The sequence below is a fragment of the Lethenteron reissneri genome, chromosome 3 (assembly GCF_015708825.2).
Source record: "Lethenteron reissneri isolate LAM-NWPU_2019-01 chromosome 3, ASM1570882v1, whole genome shotgun sequence".
NCBI classification, from domain to species: Eukaryota; Metazoa; Chordata; class Hyperoartia; order Petromyzontiformes; family Petromyzontidae; genus Lethenteron; species Lethenteron reissneri.
This window is the reverse complement of record NC_083781.1, coordinates 7,118,439-7,136,789: the sequence shown is the minus strand read 5'-3', so window position 1 is coordinate 7,136,789 and position 18,351 is coordinate 7,118,439. Positions and strand designations below refer to the sequence as shown.

Genomic DNA, 18,351 nt, shown 5'->3' with positions numbered 1-18,351 from the left:
GTGGGGTAGGAAGGGGGGAGGGAGGAGGGGGTGGGGGAGGAAGGGGGGTGGGGGAGGAAGGGAGGTGGGGGTGGGGTAGGAAGGGGATGGGGGAGGAAGGGGGGTGGGGGTAGGAAGGGGGATGGGGGAGGAAGGGGGGTGGGGTAGGAAGGGGGGAGGGAGGAGGGGGTGGGGGAGGAAGGGGGGTGGGGGAGGAAGGGGGGTGGGGGTAGGAAGGGGGGGTGGGGGAGGAGGTGGGGGTGGGGGAGGAAGGGAGGTGGGGGTGGGGGAGGAAGGGAGGTGGGGGAGGAAGGGGGGTGGGGTAGGAAGGGGGGTGGGGTAGGAAGGGGGGTGGGGGAGGAAGGGAGGTGGGGTGGGGTAGGAAGGGGGGTGGGGTAGGAAGGGGGGTGGGGGAGGAAGGGAGGTGGGGGTGGGGTAGGAAGGGGATGGGGGTAGGAAGGGGGGTGGGGTAGGAAGGGGGGGTGGGGTAGGAAGGGGGGTGGGGGTAGGAAGGGGGGTGGGGTAGGAAGGGGGGTGGGGTAGGAAGGGGGGTGGGGTAGGAAGGGGGGGGGGAGGAAGGGGGGTGGGGTAGGAAGGGGGGTGGGGTAGGAAGGGGGGTGGGGTAGGAAGGGGGGAGGGAGGAGGGGGTGGGGGAGGAAGGGGGGTGGGGTAGGAAGGGGGGTGGGGTAGGAAGGGGGGAGGGAGGAGGGGGTGGGGGAGGGAGGAGGGGGGTGGGGGAGGAAGGGGGGGTGGGGGAGGAAGGGGGGTGGGGTAGGAAGGGGGGTGGGGTAGGAAGGGGGGAGGGAGGAGGGGGTGGGGGAGGAAGGGGGTGGGGTAGGAAGGGAGGTGGGGGTGGGGTAGGAAGGGGATGGGGGAGGAAGGGGGGTGGGGTAGGAAGGGGGGTGGGGGAGGAAGGGAGGTGGGGGTGGGGTAGGAAGGGGATGGGGAGGAAGGGGGGTGGGGTAGGAAGGGGGGGTGGGGTAGGAAGGGGGAGGGAGGAGGGGGTGGGGGAGGAAGGGGGGTGGGGTAGGAAGGGGGGTGGGGTAGGAAGGGGGGAGGGAGGAGGGGTGGGGGAGGAAGGGGGGTGGGGTAGGAAGGGGGGTGGGGTAGGAAGGGGGAGGGAGGAGGGGGTGGGGGAGGAAGGGGGGTGGGGTAGGAAGGGGGGTGGGGTAGGAAGGGGGGAGGGAGGAGGGGGTGGGGGAGGAAGGGGGGTGGGGTAGGAAGGGGGGAGGGAGGAGGGGGTGGGGTAGGAAGGGGGGGTGGGGTAGGAAGGGGGGGTGGGGGAGGAAGGGGGTGGGGTAGGAAGGGGGGTGGGGTAGGGAGGGGGGCTGGGGGAGGAAGGGGGTGGGGTAGGGAGGGGGCTGGGGGAGGAGTGGGGGTGGGATAGGAAGGGGGGTGGGGTAGGGAGGGGGGCTGGAAGAGGAAGGGGGTGGGGTAGGGAGGGGGCTGGGGGAGGAGGGGGTGGGGTAGGAAGGGGGGGGGGTAGGAAGGGTGGGGTAGGAAGGGGGGGAGGGTGGGAGAGGAAGGGGGGGAGGGTGGGGGAGGAAGGGGGGTGGGGTAGGGAGGGGGGGTAGGAGGGTGGGGGAAGGGGGGGAGGGTGGGGGAGGAAGGGGGGTGGGGTAGGAAGTGTGGTAGGAAGGGGGGTGGGTGGGGTAGGAAATGGGGTGGAACACGTGGAGGGGAGCCGCACCTGCTGAGGTCACCGTGACGTCACCAGGTGACTGCAGCCATGGAGGGAGCCTATGGTGCCGGGCCTGCGGGGAGCAACTTTGATTTTGTCGCTTTTGTGAAACGTCCCACGACGATTCTGAGCATCTGCAGCACGGTGAGTGAGGCAGGGGGTGAGTGAGGAGTCAGGTGAGTGGGTGTTGGAGGAGCTGAGTGATTCTGGTGTTGATCACGCCGGGTGATTGAGCTGGTGTTGGTGGGTGAGGCCCTTAGCTGTTCGGATGCAGCGAATGCGTTCTGCCATGGACTCCAATAAGACAACTCAATCACAGGGCGGTCTAAGAGGAAACCTCTATATACAATTGACGACGGCTTGAGCAATGGGCTCTTCGTGGAACTTTAAATAGGGAGGCCATAGAGACAAGGCCGTAGCCATGGAGTCAACATTGGGGGGCACCAAATCTTCCAGGGGTTCTGGGGGTCCCAATCCCAGAAAAAAAATGTTAATTTGAAAAGTAATTTTCTGCCTAAAATATTAAAAAATTCACTACCACATGGGATGGATTTATGTATTTTTTTTTCACAATAATATCTTATAGTGTATTGTATGACATTGCTCTGTTTTTACTTTATTTTACCTTTTCTTGTTTCATTGTATGTAATGGCAGAGATTAGGGATTCATAAAGTACAACCATAACCACCATCATATAAACATAAATCTAGGCATTGTTTTATGAAGACAAGTCCAGATATTGTGGCCAAGGTTTAGCAAATTGTTATTATTTACATAGCATCGCAATTATTATTTTAAATATTTTTGATAGCAATATATTGGGGGGACATTTTGAGAATATTTGATTTTTAAATCCTTTATATTAAGTTCGCTTGCTTGCTTGCTTACGACCGTGCAAATCTTTCGGTCGTTTTTTAGCCCACTTTCCGTGATCCAATCGAGCTGACATTTTGCACACAGACTCGTTGTGCGAGACAATTAATGTTCGTGAAAAAATGTTTTCCAAAATGTTACACTGTTTAGGGAAAACAAATTAAATATTTAATTACCAATTGCTTAATACTGGCAGACAATCATCTGACCCATAGGTGGCAGCCATCTCAAGCCAGAGGACGAGAGGACTCTAGCCGCCACGCATATAAAGGATTTATAGTGAAAAACTTTGTTTTTACGGGTTATACGTATTACAAATTATAATTACGGCCTTGCATAGAGATATTGTAACTTCACAGCAGGCCTCGTGGTGTAGACTGCAGTCGGGCTGGGTGAGCGAGTTGGTGAAGGTTTGGGTGAGTAGTGAGTGTTTGTTGTTGAGTGCTGACAATGCAATTGGGGGTGGTTAGTCTCCAACTCTTATTCTCAGGCCTATGTACAATTCACAAGGTACCGTTTCCCTGAAGCGTCGCCGATGTGTATATCTGTTTTTATGTTTAAGGCCAGGGTGCGTCCTGCCGAATGCTGGTTCAGAAACCACTGCCAAACGCGACGGGAGATTTTTATCATAACAACAACAGTCGTTGTGAATTCGACTCCGCGTGACGGATTCCACCCGATGCTAATATTCAACGCAGCCCATCACAACGCTGCGGGAGCTGGTCAGTTGGGATAAATGGAAATTCGTCCGGAAACCAAAAAGAAAACATGAGGCTTACACTGAAATTACTCTTCTACAGAGGGGGCAGTTGCAGCAGTCTTAGGTACAAACTGGTCCCTAAACCTTGATTTGAAGCTTTCGTGACTGCAGGAATCCATACTCTTTGGTTCTTTCGGTAAAGTCACGTAGGTAGAAATAAAACAAAATAAACAAAAATAAAAAATACGTGACTTTACCGAAAGAACCAAAGAGTATGGTCCTTCAACTGTAGTCCTAACCAGAAACGCAAAGTCTACACCTTAACCTATATACCCAAACCGTAAGCCCTAACCCATAAACTCAGAATCCTCAACATAAACGCCGACCCAAAGTTAATTGTATTTTTTTAACATTGTGTCCAAAAAAATGCGGTCTTATATCATCGTACAGCCACAGAGATTATCCCTCTTCCGCTCGTCATTTCTCATCGAATTTCATTTGCGATATTTCCTCAAGTGTGGCGGCTTGGAACGTTTCAGAGCCCGTGGCTTTACCCCAACCCTTAGTGATCCCCCCAACCCTTATTGCCTCTTCACGTCCTGTAAACCACGTTATTAAGTCCATCCCGGAAACTGTAGCTACCCTGTAATGTGACCGAACGTCTTATCCATTGCGCTCCTGAATGTTTCAAGTTTTCTACTCTTAGGTTTTCGGTAAAGTCACGTAGGTAAAAAATAAAATTTAAATTAATAAAAGTAAAATAAAAATCACGACGTTTCGGAGGCAACACAAGCTTCCGTCTTCAGGTGGAACCGTCACAGCACGCTTGCTGTATCAAGTAAAGAGAAATTCCAAGAGACCCGACCTTGTATCGCAGCATCTCTTGAGGAAGGCCAGCGTCTCGAGAAGCTGTGACTTCTTGTCTCGTCTGTTAAAAACTCTAACAGATAGGTGAAATTCCTCCCCGTAGAGGGTATACAAGAAGTCACAGCTTCTCGAGACGCTGGCTGGCCTTCCTCAAGAGATGCCACGATACAAGGTCGGGTCTCTTGGAATTTCTCTTTACTTGATACAGCAATCGTGCTGTGACGGTTCCACCTGAAGACGGAAGCTTGTGTTGCCTCCGAAACGTCGTGATTTTTTATTTTACTTTTATTAATTTTATTTTTTACCTACGTGACTTTACCGAAAACCCAAGAGTATGAATCCTTGCAGTCACGAAAGCTTCAAATCTAGAATTGTTTCAAGTTTATTTCGTGTAATCAGGTGAGAGGGAACTCAAGAGAGCAGGAGGGAGTTTCATTTAGAAGTATGGTCTGGGTCCGAGACATTAAAAACCCAACAACATAAGAATAGGGCCAACAATGAAGCAAACAGAAATCAAATAAAACAACTGCGTTACAAGATACATCCAAAACAGTGCACAAACATAAATCAACGTTAAATAAAATACATTTCCTGAAACAAAAGTTGGTTCAGGCAAATTACTTTTAAAATCAGAGTAAAATAAAACTTAATTTGCAGAAACATGAAAATATATTGAGGGTCGTTATTGCACAGGAGCCATACATTCCGTGTGTGAACGCGGCCCTTACAGCCCCTGTGTGCCCTGCAGGTGTTTGCCATCGTGGTGTTTGGCTGCATCGTGGGCGAGGGCCACATCAACCACCCTTTAAGCTCCACGCTGCACTGCGTCTACAACGCCAATGAGCACGCGTGCGGCCTGGCCACCGCCACGGCCATCCTCTCGGCCGTCTCGGCCCTCGCCTTCCTCGTGCTCGACTTGCGCTTCGCCGACATCAGCAGCGTGCAGCACCGCAAGGTCGCGGTGCTAGGAGAACTGGGCCTCTCTGGTGAGAGCCAGGGTGACGAGTCAGGCTTTGCCAACGTGTCCGGGTTTGAGCCACGAATTGGCGTCTGGTCTTCTTCTTTCGTACGGCTGATGTAGATGTGGAGCAACAACTACAATTTCACATTCCAGGTGGTCAAAGCAGATAACCGCGTCAGGAGCAGCGGAGTGTATCGCTGTGATGTCTCCTTCGTATTTGCGGATCGATCGATGCGTGTTTCCGGTGGCAGGAATGAACAATCCCGGATGCACTCATCATGTCTGGGTTTACATAATACTGGAGTTGTCCCGATTGAAACATATTTCTGGGTTTGGTGTCCTTCAACCCGAGCATCTGAGGCTCAGGGAGGCCGAGGGGTTGCACTTGGCAATGCCACACTTCTCAGTGATTTTAAGGGTGAAGGAAGTAGCATTATCCTCCAAAGGCTGGAGCCGAGGTGTAGCACACTCGGCAGTATGGGAGTCATGAATCACCACTTGTCAAATCATATTTGGGAACCGCGAGGTTGGGACCTCATTCACACTTAGTCTGCCAAGCGGCACCACCTGTGTGTGCCCGCTCCTATGGGTTCTATATTATACTGGTGGGAACCTCCTGGTTACACCAGCCCCCAGGGGATTATTGTGTCCGTCGTGCAGGGAGGGGCTGGGTGGGTGGGGAGGGTGGGGCTGGGTGGGTGGGGAGGGTGGGGCTGGGTGGGGCTGGGTGGGGAGGGTGGGGCTGGGTGGGGCTGGGTGGAGCTGGGTGGGAGGGGTGGGGCTGGGTGGGAGGGGTGGGGCTGGGTGGGGAGGGGCTGGTCACCCCGTGGTGCCCTGATAAAACTCAACGTTTAACCTACTCACGCCGGCTTGTGCCCGCCCTCACAGTCGGGCATATTTGCAGAATACACCACGCCGCCGTTGACCCTGGCCATTGACCGAGCAACCCGACGTTCCTACCAGCTCCCTCCGCAGGAATGTGTTTTGCACGCTTTTGCGCCGAGTGCTACGACAGCTGTGCCGTGTGACCCATGCTGCAGGGCTCTGGGCATTCTTGTGGTTCGTCTGCTTCTGTTTCCTGACGAACCAATGGAGCAAGACCGCCTTCGCATCCTGGATGGACATTGTGGGGGGGAGCGCTCGTGCTGCCATTGCCTTCTCCTTCTTCTCCATCCCGACCTGGGTAATGCCAACCCCACTCCACCTGCCCCGTGCACCAACCACACGCATGGGGTAGTTTTAGTTTCATACTCTTAGGTTTTTTCGGTAAAGTCACGTAGGTAAAAAATAAAATTAATAAAAGTAATAATAGAAATAAAATAATATTTCTATTACTTTTATTAATTATAATCATATTTTTTACCTACGTGACTTTACCGAATAAACCTAAGAGTGTGAATCCTTGCAGTCACGAAAGCTTCAAATCTAGAATTAGTTTTAGTTTGTTCTTCCCCTGCACATCCGATTAGCACGGTTGGCTATGTGTGGTGCGAAAGAAGTTCATACACAGAGCAGCCGATGTTCCCATGATGCATAAAATTAGGCCGGCATGTTCACCATCCTGTGGGCTCAACCCAGATTCTCGCCCAGCCGTGTGGCCTGCTTTCAATAGGTTGCGTGCTTTTAGCCAGGCTTCTGCAAAATTACATGTAGATGTTGGCTTGAAAAGCATAGCCCAACCCAATTGTGTACTTGATTGTGTCCAGGTCGGGCTCACGATCTTCGTCTTCCAGAAGTACCGCTTGGGCGCCCACTTTGGAGAAGAGTACACGGACCCCAGCCCCGCCGCTGCACAACTCCCGGACTCGGACTCGTACCAAGCGCCACCCTTCTCGCGTGACCTGGGCAGCGCTGGCATGTCGCAGTAGGGCCCCCAGCGAATCCCGCGAACCCTGTACCCTCTCATCGCACGGTTTCTTAGGTTATGAGCTCACAACGCTTCTCATTTTACAATGAACAGCTGACATTTTTGTTGCGAGTCCCTATTAACTTGGTACTGGCTTTCATTGTACATTTTACTAATATGGGGAGGGGATGGGTGGCTGAATGGGGGTGTGCATGCACGTCCAATGGGACCAATCGCCACGGGAAAAAGATAACCCACAGCTGATTCGCAAGTCCTATGGGGATTACCCGAGCAAAGTGGACTTGCAAAATTGTGAGACATAAGACGCGAGGCAGATGTTTCCAGTGGAAAAGCCGGTTACAAAGTGAGCATTGGTTTGCTCTCTACAAGTCAAGGTTTATCCGTGGGCTGTCACCAGTTTGAAGGTCAGCTCAGGTTATTATTGATAAGGATTGACAGTCTCCCTGTTCACATTTCGGAGGTGACCATTCTATTTCATTGGGTTTGGGAATTAACTTTACTTTCTAGCTGCTCCTCACTTGGGCATAGAGGCCAACGTTGCCATGTATTTCATATTACATTGAAATGTTTGAATTTACCCATGCTGTACAGTACTGTTATTCCTGAAAGGGACCATCTCTTTGGGGAAACTCTTCAGGGCATAATTAGAACCTTGTGCAATTTAAGGACGAGTTTGTAATGCGGGCAGCGGCAGAGTGAATGCGTTGTTTTGTCTGCCCAGGCTCAGGACTGACCTAATGTTCTTGCCGACTTCAACAGTTAATATTTCATTTAATGTTTGTTTTATCAGGTGCCAAGACTTGTAATTAAAGTTACTGAATGCGCGAGTCAGGTTTATTTCAACCTTTGACTGCTCGAGTGATTGAGATGCTTGTGGAATGTTGTTGAATGACGGCGGAGACGTGATGCAACACTTTAAACAGGTTTATCAAAGTGCACCCCCAACAATCGCGATACCAAACCACTTAAGTGCACCACTTGAATTTCAAAACCACAAGTCAATGATGATTCTGGATAAGCGCTAAATCATGGACCAGCCATCAGCTACTCAACTTATCAACCATGGCTGTTTCTCAGTTTCAAAGAGCACTCCAACCTGCTCTGAATTGCTCATCACCATTTTGGTCCTGGTCTGCCTTCAGCAATTTTCCGAGGGATGCACACTCATCTATAATTTACAGATCATTGTCAATCCAAAGCTGGATAAAGGCCTCCCCACGCTGTGGTGGTCGAGTGGATGTTTGACCATACTTGGCCACGCTGGTCAATGCGGGTTGGTGATGAGGCCCCATGACCAGTTCAGATATCACTCTGATATCCATGGCTGGGAATCACTCGGATTATAACTCTTCATTTTCAAGTCGTAAAAAAAAAATCCCAATTGACACAAATCATCACGTTCTCTTAATAGCTAACATCCAATCTCATCAGTCCCCTCGACAACAACATATAAAAGCGTCATGTTTTTTACAGTTGTTGCTGGCCAGCCATCACAGTAGGTTGTGTAGTGGCAGACACTGCGGATGCTGCTTGTACTGTCCCTGTGCCTCTAGGACGCCATCTGGCGCGCACACCCAAGGGTCGTAAGTGGCCCACTGCCAGGCCCGCAGCTGCTGCTGCAGGGTGCGCAGTGTGTCCGCGTAGGCCGCGTCGTGTGCCAGGTTGCGAGTCTCTGCCGGGTCGGCGCGCGTGTCGTAGAGCTCCCAGCGCTCACGGTAGTAGAACTCCCGTAGGCTCTTGTACCAGTGAGTAGGCTGGCCCTGCATGCTGCGATTGAGCAGGTCTAGGAAGGTGGGGGACACGTACAGATCCTGGTCCACAGGGAAAGGCATGAGGAAGTGCATGTTGTGGATCAGGTGGAGGTGGCCGTGGCGCAGGGCCCGCATGGGGTAGTACATCGTGACCTCGTGGTGGCTCTGGCTGGAAAAGGCAATGTCCCACGGTGGTTCTTGTTGGAGAGCTGGAAGAAGCGAGCGTCCTGTCAGCACTACGGGCTCATCCTTCTTGAACATGGCGTAGTCGGGATAAGGCACCGAGAACCACTCCAGCAGCGTCGGCGTAATGTCTGCAAGGGTTTGGAGACACATTCTCATTAAGAGCATGAACAGGGCCACAAAAATGTGGAATGGCGCCGACATCGTGATCTGTAACACACCGGTAAACCAAACTGCTAAGCACCAATTTCAGTGCCATTGACGTTTCCTGTACACTTTTTATTTGTAATTTACTCAAATAAGAGGTACGGAGAAAAGATAAGAGGAACACAAATGTATACGTCCGTTCACGATTAATTTTTCTCTGCGGAAACTCAGTCCGAGTCGCAACTTCCCCTCTGAGCCCGCCGCGGTTCCTCACCCCCAAGCACTGCCGCGTTCGAACGCACGGCACATGCGGCGATTTCCTTCACAGATGGATAGTCGCCCAATTGTGAATGTGTTCATCGGACAGCTCCTGATGCCATCGACACACTTTACGTTTTGTCCGTTACTATTCAAATGTTTAACACGTAGGCTTTCGCGACCAATATTATTCATAATCAACGTTTTTGGGTTTAGATCGCGTTTCGCTGGTAATTGCATCCAGCTGGATGCAATTACCAGCGAAACGTCGTACTCAAATTGTAAATGTTGTGGTTTCACGCTTCAACACACCGGTGGGCTAAAGCAGTGAACTATTTGTCTTTTGTCAACGTGACACTTTTTTACTGATTGGCCGTGTCGGGTGGTGGAGGGTTACGACACATTTATAAATAACGCGATCTAAACCCAAAAACGTTGATTATGAATTATTCAAATGCCATGCGCGAGAGAAAGCGCCATCTTGTGCGTACCCAGCAGGCTCACGTAGGCCTCGCTGCTGTGGCCCCAGCGCTCGCGGTGCTCCGGGGAGGACACGAGCAGCGGCTCGGCCACACCGCCCGTGTACAGGTTGGTGCGGCCGCCGGGAAAAGGGATCCCGTTGTCGGAGCTGTAGAGCACGAGCGTGTCGTCCGCGTAGCCGGCGCTCCGCAGCTCCTCCAGCACCAGCCCCACGCCTGCAGTAAGGACGGCACGGGGGGTCGGCCTTCGCGTAGGAACATCTGCTCAAGGGCGAGCGGTCTATTGCACAAGCTGCCGCCTTATTCAGCGATTTCCTGCTCAATTGCGCAGAGGAGGTGGTCATACACTGTTTAGAGTCCTGAGACAGTGGTGGAAATTCTGCACTGCTATGGTGGCGGCGGCCAGTCTACGCAGGACAACCACTGTTTACTTGCCTGAAAATGGCACTCGTATTGACCCCGGAAGTATGATTGGCAACCCCAACCAGGATTTAAACTCGCAATCTTCCCATTGCGAGCTGCTTGCTCTACTGCTGAGCTACCCGGCCATGTTTTTACTGTGGATATGATACACGCTAAAATGTGGTTTAAACTTTTTCTCGTCATCTTCACTGCCTCCCTACCGCTATCTTTTTTTTCGCTGACATGTTTTTTTTTTCCCTGTCCATTGCTTGGCCTAACCCTCACACTATCTCCTGAGCCTTGCCTGGCCTCTCCTCCACATCCTTGTTCCTCCCATCTCGCCCGGGCCTCGTCTAGGATTAATTAATGCTGCCCCAGCTGCCCCAGCTGCCCCAGCTGCCCCTGGAACTCGTTGGTGAATTGACTGCGAGCCCTCCAGGGTTTGCCTTGGGGCTCACTTGTTCCTGCCCCTGGGGCTCATGTTTGCTGTTGTTTTTGGTGCTGGGCCCTAATTCCTTCATCCCGAACCGTGCTGTGCATTGCTTTCTCTCCTCTCCCATGTTTCCCTATCCTATGTCTGTAGAACTTATTTCACACTGTGTAGAACATGTTGAGATACGGCTTGCAGTTAGATGCTATATAAGTGTCATTTGTTTAGTCGGAGTTTTATCTTGCATTGCGTGCTAGGTTGACATCACCATTGTGGTTACATTCTGCACAACCTTGTAATGGAAGCAGCTCAAAAAGCCTGGATTGTGGCATTCCTTGTTTTGCTGTTTAAGACACCTTTTGCGTATGTATTGTTTGCTTCCATCCTGTACACCTTGTTCAGGCTTTTGAATTGGCTCTTCAGCTAAATAAAACGCTCAATTTTGTCAATGTGTATGCGGTGTACACCTATTTACTTTGACTTTTTATATATTATGCTTGTTTACCCAGGAAAGCCCCACTGAGTCTTAAGACTTTTGAAAGAGGGTCCTGCTAACTTTTCCCAATCGAGATCAATGATTTCTATGTGTTTCCAAATTAAGAAATTTAGCGGGTCATATTTTTTACTTTTAAAAATTTTGTACTGCGATGCCAGCACGGAATATTTATAAACACAACTTTGTAACGTGCACATTTTTCTAATCGGACACATTTTTGATCACAGAATCATGAGCGTCCACTGGAAAGCAGATGGCGCATATTTTATGGCTGATACAACGGCAGTATTAACCAGGGCGACCTGCAGGATTCGAACCTAGAACTTTTGCAAAAAGCAATAAACGCACCGCCGTTGTGCCACATCACCACCCCTTTAATATCTAATATGTAGGAAAGTGAGTACTTTCAAGGATGGAGGATGAATCAATAACGAAGACACCCCGAGGACAGGCTGCGGTCGCGAAGCCTCGAGGCGCGTTAGGACGCGATACCTTGGTCCAAGCGTCCGATGGTCGTGTACTGTGCGGCGAGGTCCGCGCGCGCTGTGGGCGTGTCTGGTACGAAGTAGGGCACCTGAGTGGACAGGGCAACAGGGGGACCTCAATGCACCACCTTCGCCGTCCTCACTTTGAAATAAAACATCAACCGGGAATGTTTATCACCTCCAATTTAGTTTCTACATTAACATGAGGCCTGGTCATCTCAGCCATTAGCATCCCAGGTTTTGATTATAAAATATTCTATTATTTATTCAGCAAAGCCTCACTGTGTTTTCAAACGAATCCTACATTTTGTCAAGTCTGCCAGGCTGATTGTAGCAAAATCCGGCCGTGCTAATCATCCGGTGGCCTATCAGCCACATAAGGGGCCATCCATTTAGTACGTACGCAAAAATCTGTCAAAACTTGACCCCTTCCCCCCTCCCTGTACGCACGCGTACTTTTTACCCCCCCCCCCCCCCCCCCCGCCTGCGTAGGTACGCTTGACCCCCCCCATCCTATAGAACGGCCAATATTTAATCCACGCACAAACGATCAAGGATTAATCATTAACGTGTTTAAGCAAATAGATAGTCCGGCGGTGGACTATCTAACTCATGCAAAGACAAGGGCACGCCATGTCAATTCCACCAGTGCAGGTAGAGTGGAAGAGCGTAACCCATAACCGTTTCACATTTACTACGTAAGCTTCTCAGGTGAAGTGTTAATAATTGAGTGTGCGTACCTTCACATCGTCGGGATTATAGTGACGGGGTTTCCAGTCAGGGATTGTCCCCATTCCAGGCTCTCCATTCCCAAATTTCTCGCAGAAAGATCCAAACTGGGGCTGGGAATGGCCACAACGGTGTGGATCATGAAAGGCCACGTACAGGAAGAACGGCCTAGGATAAGAGACACGTATCCCTGTAAGATGCACGGGTCCCTGTGAGATACGAATGTGTGCCGGTGTAAGTGCACTGGCAAAGGAAGTTGCCGTAGGGTTAGGAGGAACAAGATTGTCAGGTACCTGCCATCGTCCATACGCAGGAAAGCTCTCACTAGCTGTTTGATGCGCGTAATGTTCCGTCCAACCTGAAGGATCGAGTTGTTTTCTTCAGTATATGAAAACTCAAAAGGGTAGACGGCTTCGGGTCCTACGTGTTTCTTCCCGATAATACCTGCGGCATCACACAGTCAAAGCAACCTCTTCCATGGGAAGCCTCCACAATCCCAAGGACAGTACACCTAGAAGCGATTGCACTGGGAGTACACAACGCTTCCGAGTACTCACTCCTCGTGGAACAACTAGGAAGGAAGAACAATGATCCATTTGGCTGCAAAAATGAAACACTGTTGCCGACCGCTGAATGATCTCTTGCTCAAATTAGCATCGAGGCAAGTGTTCATAAACATCTTCTTGGTTCTTTCGGTAAAGTCACGTAGAAGGGAAATAATAAAATAATAATAAAACATAATAAAATACAATTCTCACGACGTTTCGGCCACAACGCAAGCAGCCGTCCTCAGGTGAAGAACAGGTCTGTCGGAAAGACAACTTCAGACGCTGTCTTTCCGACAGACCTGTTCTTCACCTGAGGACGGCTGCTTGCGGTGAAGAACAGGTCTGTCGGAAAGACAGCGTCTGAAGTTGTTGTCTTTCCAACAGACCTGTTCTTCACCTGAGGACGGCTGCTTGCATTGTGGCCGAAACGTCGTGAGAATTGTATTTTATCATGTTTTATTTATATTATTTTATTATTTCCCTTCTACGTGACTTTACCGAAAGAACCAAGAAGATGAATCCCTGCAGTCACGAAAGAAGCTTTAAATCGAAATCTCTCATACAGTAGTATTCCTATTGAAGAGACCGCTGTTGCACAATTGGTTGCTCTTCAGCTTTAAAAACTGGTCCAGTCTCCAACTCGCAGCAGGGATTGACGGTGCATTCATTGACAAGGCATCGCGTTCTCGCCATACAGGGGGACGAACCTCGCACAACGTTACACCACCACCACCACCACACATTGGATTCAGAAAGCACGCCGTACACGCGACTGCAGACACCAGGGAGACGCATGTGTCACGACACCGTGGATAAGATTACGAATCGGGTGTCAGGCAACAACAAAAGAGGTAACCGGAGCGTACGAGGAGGGCGACTTATTAACAGTTGCAATAATTTGTGGACAAAGATTTAAACGGGCTTGTGGTTCTCGTTCACTCACTCTCGAATCGAGAGGCACGAGGAGGAATAATTCGGCCCACGTGCAGAGCAGATTAGCCTACAGGTGCCCATGAAGGAAGGTACATTCTGGACCAGTGGCGTGGAGCAGGTGGATCAGGGGGCTTTCTACGAGGGCGTCAGCGGAGGAGTCGCCGCCGAGGGACGGGTCAATGTTGACAGAAGCAAGCAGCGCAAGTGAGCATTCTCGCAATCAGCTGCAGGAGAAGCAAGGCTGTCTCCACAGCTGCTGCTGCCTACATTCACACGAGGAAGTGTCTGGCAGCGGGCAGAGCGGTGCCATCTCGGCAGCGGTCCTCCTTCACCTGTCCGAATGCCCGACTGGTTGAGCAGCAGAGGGAGGCTCCGCACTTGTTCAAACGAGTTGAAGTGGTGGACGTCTTGGTGGAGGCCGTACATGCCATTCTGGTGCTGGACACAAAAGAGAGCACGGCCTTCGTTCGTCTCCGAGCAGTCACGACACACAGAACGTACACAAGTGACACACACACACGGGACAGACAGACACACGGGACAGACAGACACACAAGTGACAGACACACAGAACGTACACAAGAGACAGACACGCACACAAAGAACGAACACAAGTTACACACACACACACACAAGTGACACACACACACACAAGTGGCATACACAGACACACACACACAAGTGACACACACAAGTGACACACACACACACACAAGTGACACACACACAAGTGACACACACACACACAAGTGACACACACACACAAGTAACACACACACACACAAGTGACACACACACACAGTGACACACACACACACAAGTGACACACACAAGTGACACACACACAAGTGACACACACACAAGTGACACACACACAAGTGACACACACACACGTGACACACACACACACACAAGTGACAGACAGACACACACACAAGTGACACACACACAAGTGACACACACAAGTGACACACACACAAGTGACAGACACACAGTGACACACACGTGACACACAAGTGACACACACACACGTGGCACACTCACCTGCGGCAGGCCGCTGAGCAGCGCTGCGCGGCTGGGCGAGCAGCTGCTGACGCTGGTGAACGCGTGGCCGAAGCGAAGGCTGCGGGTCGCCAGCGCGTCCAGGTGCGGCGTGCCGATGGCCGTGTTGTTGTAGGCGCCCAGCTCGAAGCCGCCATCGTCGGCTGCGCGAGAGTTCAAGTTTCAAGTTCGTGTATTAGGTATGTAGCCCTGTGAGCCATTCGGCTCTTGAATCGGATGCAACCGCAACAAACACAAAAAAACTAAAACTTGAACAAGAAAACATCTGAAAGTGAATATGTGACTAAGTTCAAACAGAAAATCCAAGAAAAGACAGCAAAATATTGCAGAAAAAAGCACCGTACACACCCAACGCTGTGTGCAAAAATCCCAGTGGGATGCAAGTCAAACAACAACAACAACCACAAGACAACTTAGATTAAGGCCATCAGTCTAACTCTGTTACTACAACAACACAAACATGGCAAAACCAATACACTTTTCGAAATCACCAAAATAAAGCCACGAAAGCAATGAAAAAGCATCTTCTTGGTTCTTTCGGTAAAGTCACGTAGAAGGGAAGTAATAAAATAATAAAAATAAAAGATAATAAAATAAAATATTATTTTTATTTTTATATATATTATATATATACGTGACTTTACCGAAAGAACCAAGAAGATGAATCCCTGCAGTCACGAAAGCTTTAAATCGAAATGAAAAAGCAATCATAGGAACTGTGACGGAATTTTCACAATAAATGTCGAGAGGAGGGAGGAGGAGGAAGAGGTAAGAGGAAGAAGAGCCAAGCCCGGGGGGGGACGTCAAGGCGCCCCGCACCGCTCTCCCCGTGCCCCAGGTCCCCGCTGGTACCGAGGATGAGCAGCGCGTTCCTCCTGCTGCTCCTCCTGCTGCTCCTGCTGCTGCTGCTCGCCACGACTCCGCACGGAGCCAGCAGCAGCAGCATGGGCAGCAGCAGGGGCAGTGCGGGCAGCAGTAGCAGCATGGCGACTCGTCACGTGGGAAGTGGGGGCGGGTCACGGGAGTGGAGGGAGGGGGAAGGGGGTGGGGGAAGGGGGAGGGGGTGGGGAAGGGGGAGGGGGTGGGGGAAGGGGGGAGGGGGTGGGGGAGAGAGAGGTGGTGGGAGGGGCCAAGGGTGGGAGGGGAGGGGGAGAAGGGTGGGAGGGGGGGGAAGAGGAGGGGAGAAGAGGGGGGGGGGGGAGAAGAAGAGGGGGGAGGGTGTAGTGGGAGGGGGGTCGGAAGGAGGGAGGGGGGTGCTGGGAGGAGGGAGAGGGCCCCGGTCACGTGACATCTGGATCCACGTTGAAGGCTACGGGCGGACCAAATTGAGCATCCGCGTCCTCATTTTTTTCCAGACAACTCCAGAGCAATACAACCACAGAGCTACACAACTACAGAGCTACACAACCACCAGAGCAACCACACACTACAGAGCTACACAACTTACAGATCAACACAACCACAGAGAACACACAACCACAGAGAAACACAACTACAGATCAACACAACACAGAGCAACCACAATACATATCAACACAACTACAGATCAACACAACCACAGAGAAACACAACCACAGAGCTACACAACTCCAGAGCAACACAACCACAGAGCTACACAACCACAGAGCAACACAACTACATATCAACACAACTACAGATCAACACAACCACAGAGAAACACAACCACAGAGCAACACAACTACAGATCAACACAACCACAGAGAAACACAACCACAGAGAAACACAACTACATATCAACACAACTACAGATCAACACAACCACAGAGCAACACAACCACAGAGCAACACAACCACAGGACAACATCACAATACACAACAACTGCAGTACACAATAACAGTCCACAAACCTACACAACTACAGTACGCAACAACTCTACACAACACTCCTACAAAACACAACTACTGTACACGTAACTGCAGTCCACACAACAACAGTACACACAACAACACAACAACAGTACAGTTTAACACGTGGCCGGCTTTCGCGATCAATATTAATAATTATCAACGTTTTTTGGGTTAGATGGCGTTGATTTATAAGTGTCGTAACCCTCCACCACCCGACACGGCCATCAGCAAAAAAGTGGTCACGTTGACTAAAGACAAAATAGTTCACCTGCTTTAGCCCACCGGTGTGTGTGAAGCGTGAAACCACAACATTTACAAAACATTTTTTCTTTTACACACAACAAACACAGCACAAAACACAACTACACAACAAGCGACTTGGAGTACACAGCTGCACACAACGACTCACAGAGGGACACAATCACACACATCAGCACAAACGCACACTTGCTTCAATCACACACCCACTGTTAACACAATCGCACTTACCAACACACACCAACACACGTTATTCACAATCACACACTGCTAATACACTTCCAATACACTACCATACTATACACTATGAACACAATCACTCACACTGCTAACACACTACCATACTATACACCACTAACACAATCACTCACACCACTAACACACTATGAACAAACCACTCACACTGCTAACACACTACCATACTATACACCACTAACACAATCACTCACACCACTAACACACTATGAACACAACCACTCACACTGCTAACACACTACCATACTATACACCACTAACACAATCACACTACTAACACACCACTAACACAACCACTCACACTACTAACACACCACTAACACACCACTAACACACTACCACTCACACAACTAGTCCACTAAGCAGGCGACTGACACGGTCACACCCCATGATCACTGCCGCACCCCGGAGACGCTGATCCCCCCCCCCCCACACTCGGAGCGAGACGCAGGGGAGGTGAGGTGAGTGTGTGTGTGAGTGTAAGGTGAGTGACATAGTGTGTGTGTGTAAGGTGAGTGACATTGTGGTGTGAGTGAGTGTTTGTGTGAGTGACATAGTGTGTGTGTGTGTGAGTGACATAGTGTGTGTGTAAGGTGAGTGACATTGTGTGTGTGAGTGAGTGTTTGTGTGAGTGACATAGTGTGTGTGTGTGTGAGTGACATAGTGTGTGTGTGAGTGACATTGTGTGTGTGTAAGGTGAGTGACATTGTGTGTGTGAGTGAGTGTTTGTGTGAGTGACATAGTGTGTGTGTGTGAGTGACATAGTGTGTGTGTGAGTGACATAGTGTGTGTGTAAGGTGAGTGACATTGTGGTGTGTGTGAGTGACATTACGTGTGTGTGTAAGGTGAGTGACATTGTGTGTGTGTGTGAGTGTAAGGTGAGTGACATTGTGTGTGTAAGGTGAGTGTAAGGTGAGTGACATTGTGTGTGTAAGGTGAGTGACATTGTGTGTGTGAGTGAGTGTGTGTGTGAGTGACATTGTGGTGTGTGTAAGGTGAGTGGCATTGTGTGTGTGAGTGTGTGAGTAAGGTGAGTGACATTGTGAGTGTGTGTGAGTGACATAATGTGTGTGTGTGTGTGTAAGGTGAGTGACATTGTGTGTGTGTGTAAGGTGAGTGACATTGTGTGGTGTGTAA

The 18,351-nt window shown here is 50.5% G+C and overlaps 2 protein-coding genes across 2 annotated transcripts; one reads left to right on the top strand and one right to left on the bottom strand.

Moving 5' to 3' along the window:
• Positions 1 to 1,687: 1,687 nt before the first annotated feature.
• Positions 1,688 to 7,772, top strand: LOC133345749 (synaptogyrin-3-like). Its single transcript, XM_061556720.1, has 4 exons — positions 1,688 to 1,804; positions 4,850 to 5,087; positions 6,103 to 6,245; positions 6,769 to 7,772. Exons 1-4 carry the CDS (start codon positions 1,709 to 1,711, stop codon positions 6,928 to 6,930), a joined length of 639 nt encoding a protein of 212 aa, XP_061412704.1. The 5' UTR covers positions 1,688 to 1,708; the 3' UTR covers positions 6,931 to 7,772.
• A 135-nt stretch (positions 7,773 to 7,907) lies between these two features.
• Positions 7,908 to 15,822, bottom strand: LOC133345672 (N-sulphoglucosamine sulphohydrolase-like). The gene is made up of 8 exons (XM_061556637.1): positions 15,685 to 15,822; positions 14,815 to 14,975; positions 14,103 to 14,208; positions 12,583 to 12,733; positions 12,301 to 12,457; positions 11,568 to 11,649; positions 9,760 to 9,963; positions 7,908 to 8,994 (listed from the first exon to the last, which is right to left on the bottom strand). Exons 1-8 carry the CDS (start codon positions 15,815 to 15,817, stop codon positions 8,420 to 8,422), a joined length of 1,569 nt encoding a protein of 522 aa, XP_061412621.1. The 5' UTR covers positions 15,818 to 15,822; the 3' UTR covers positions 7,908 to 8,419.
• Positions 15,823 to 18,351: the final 2,529 nt, after the last annotated feature.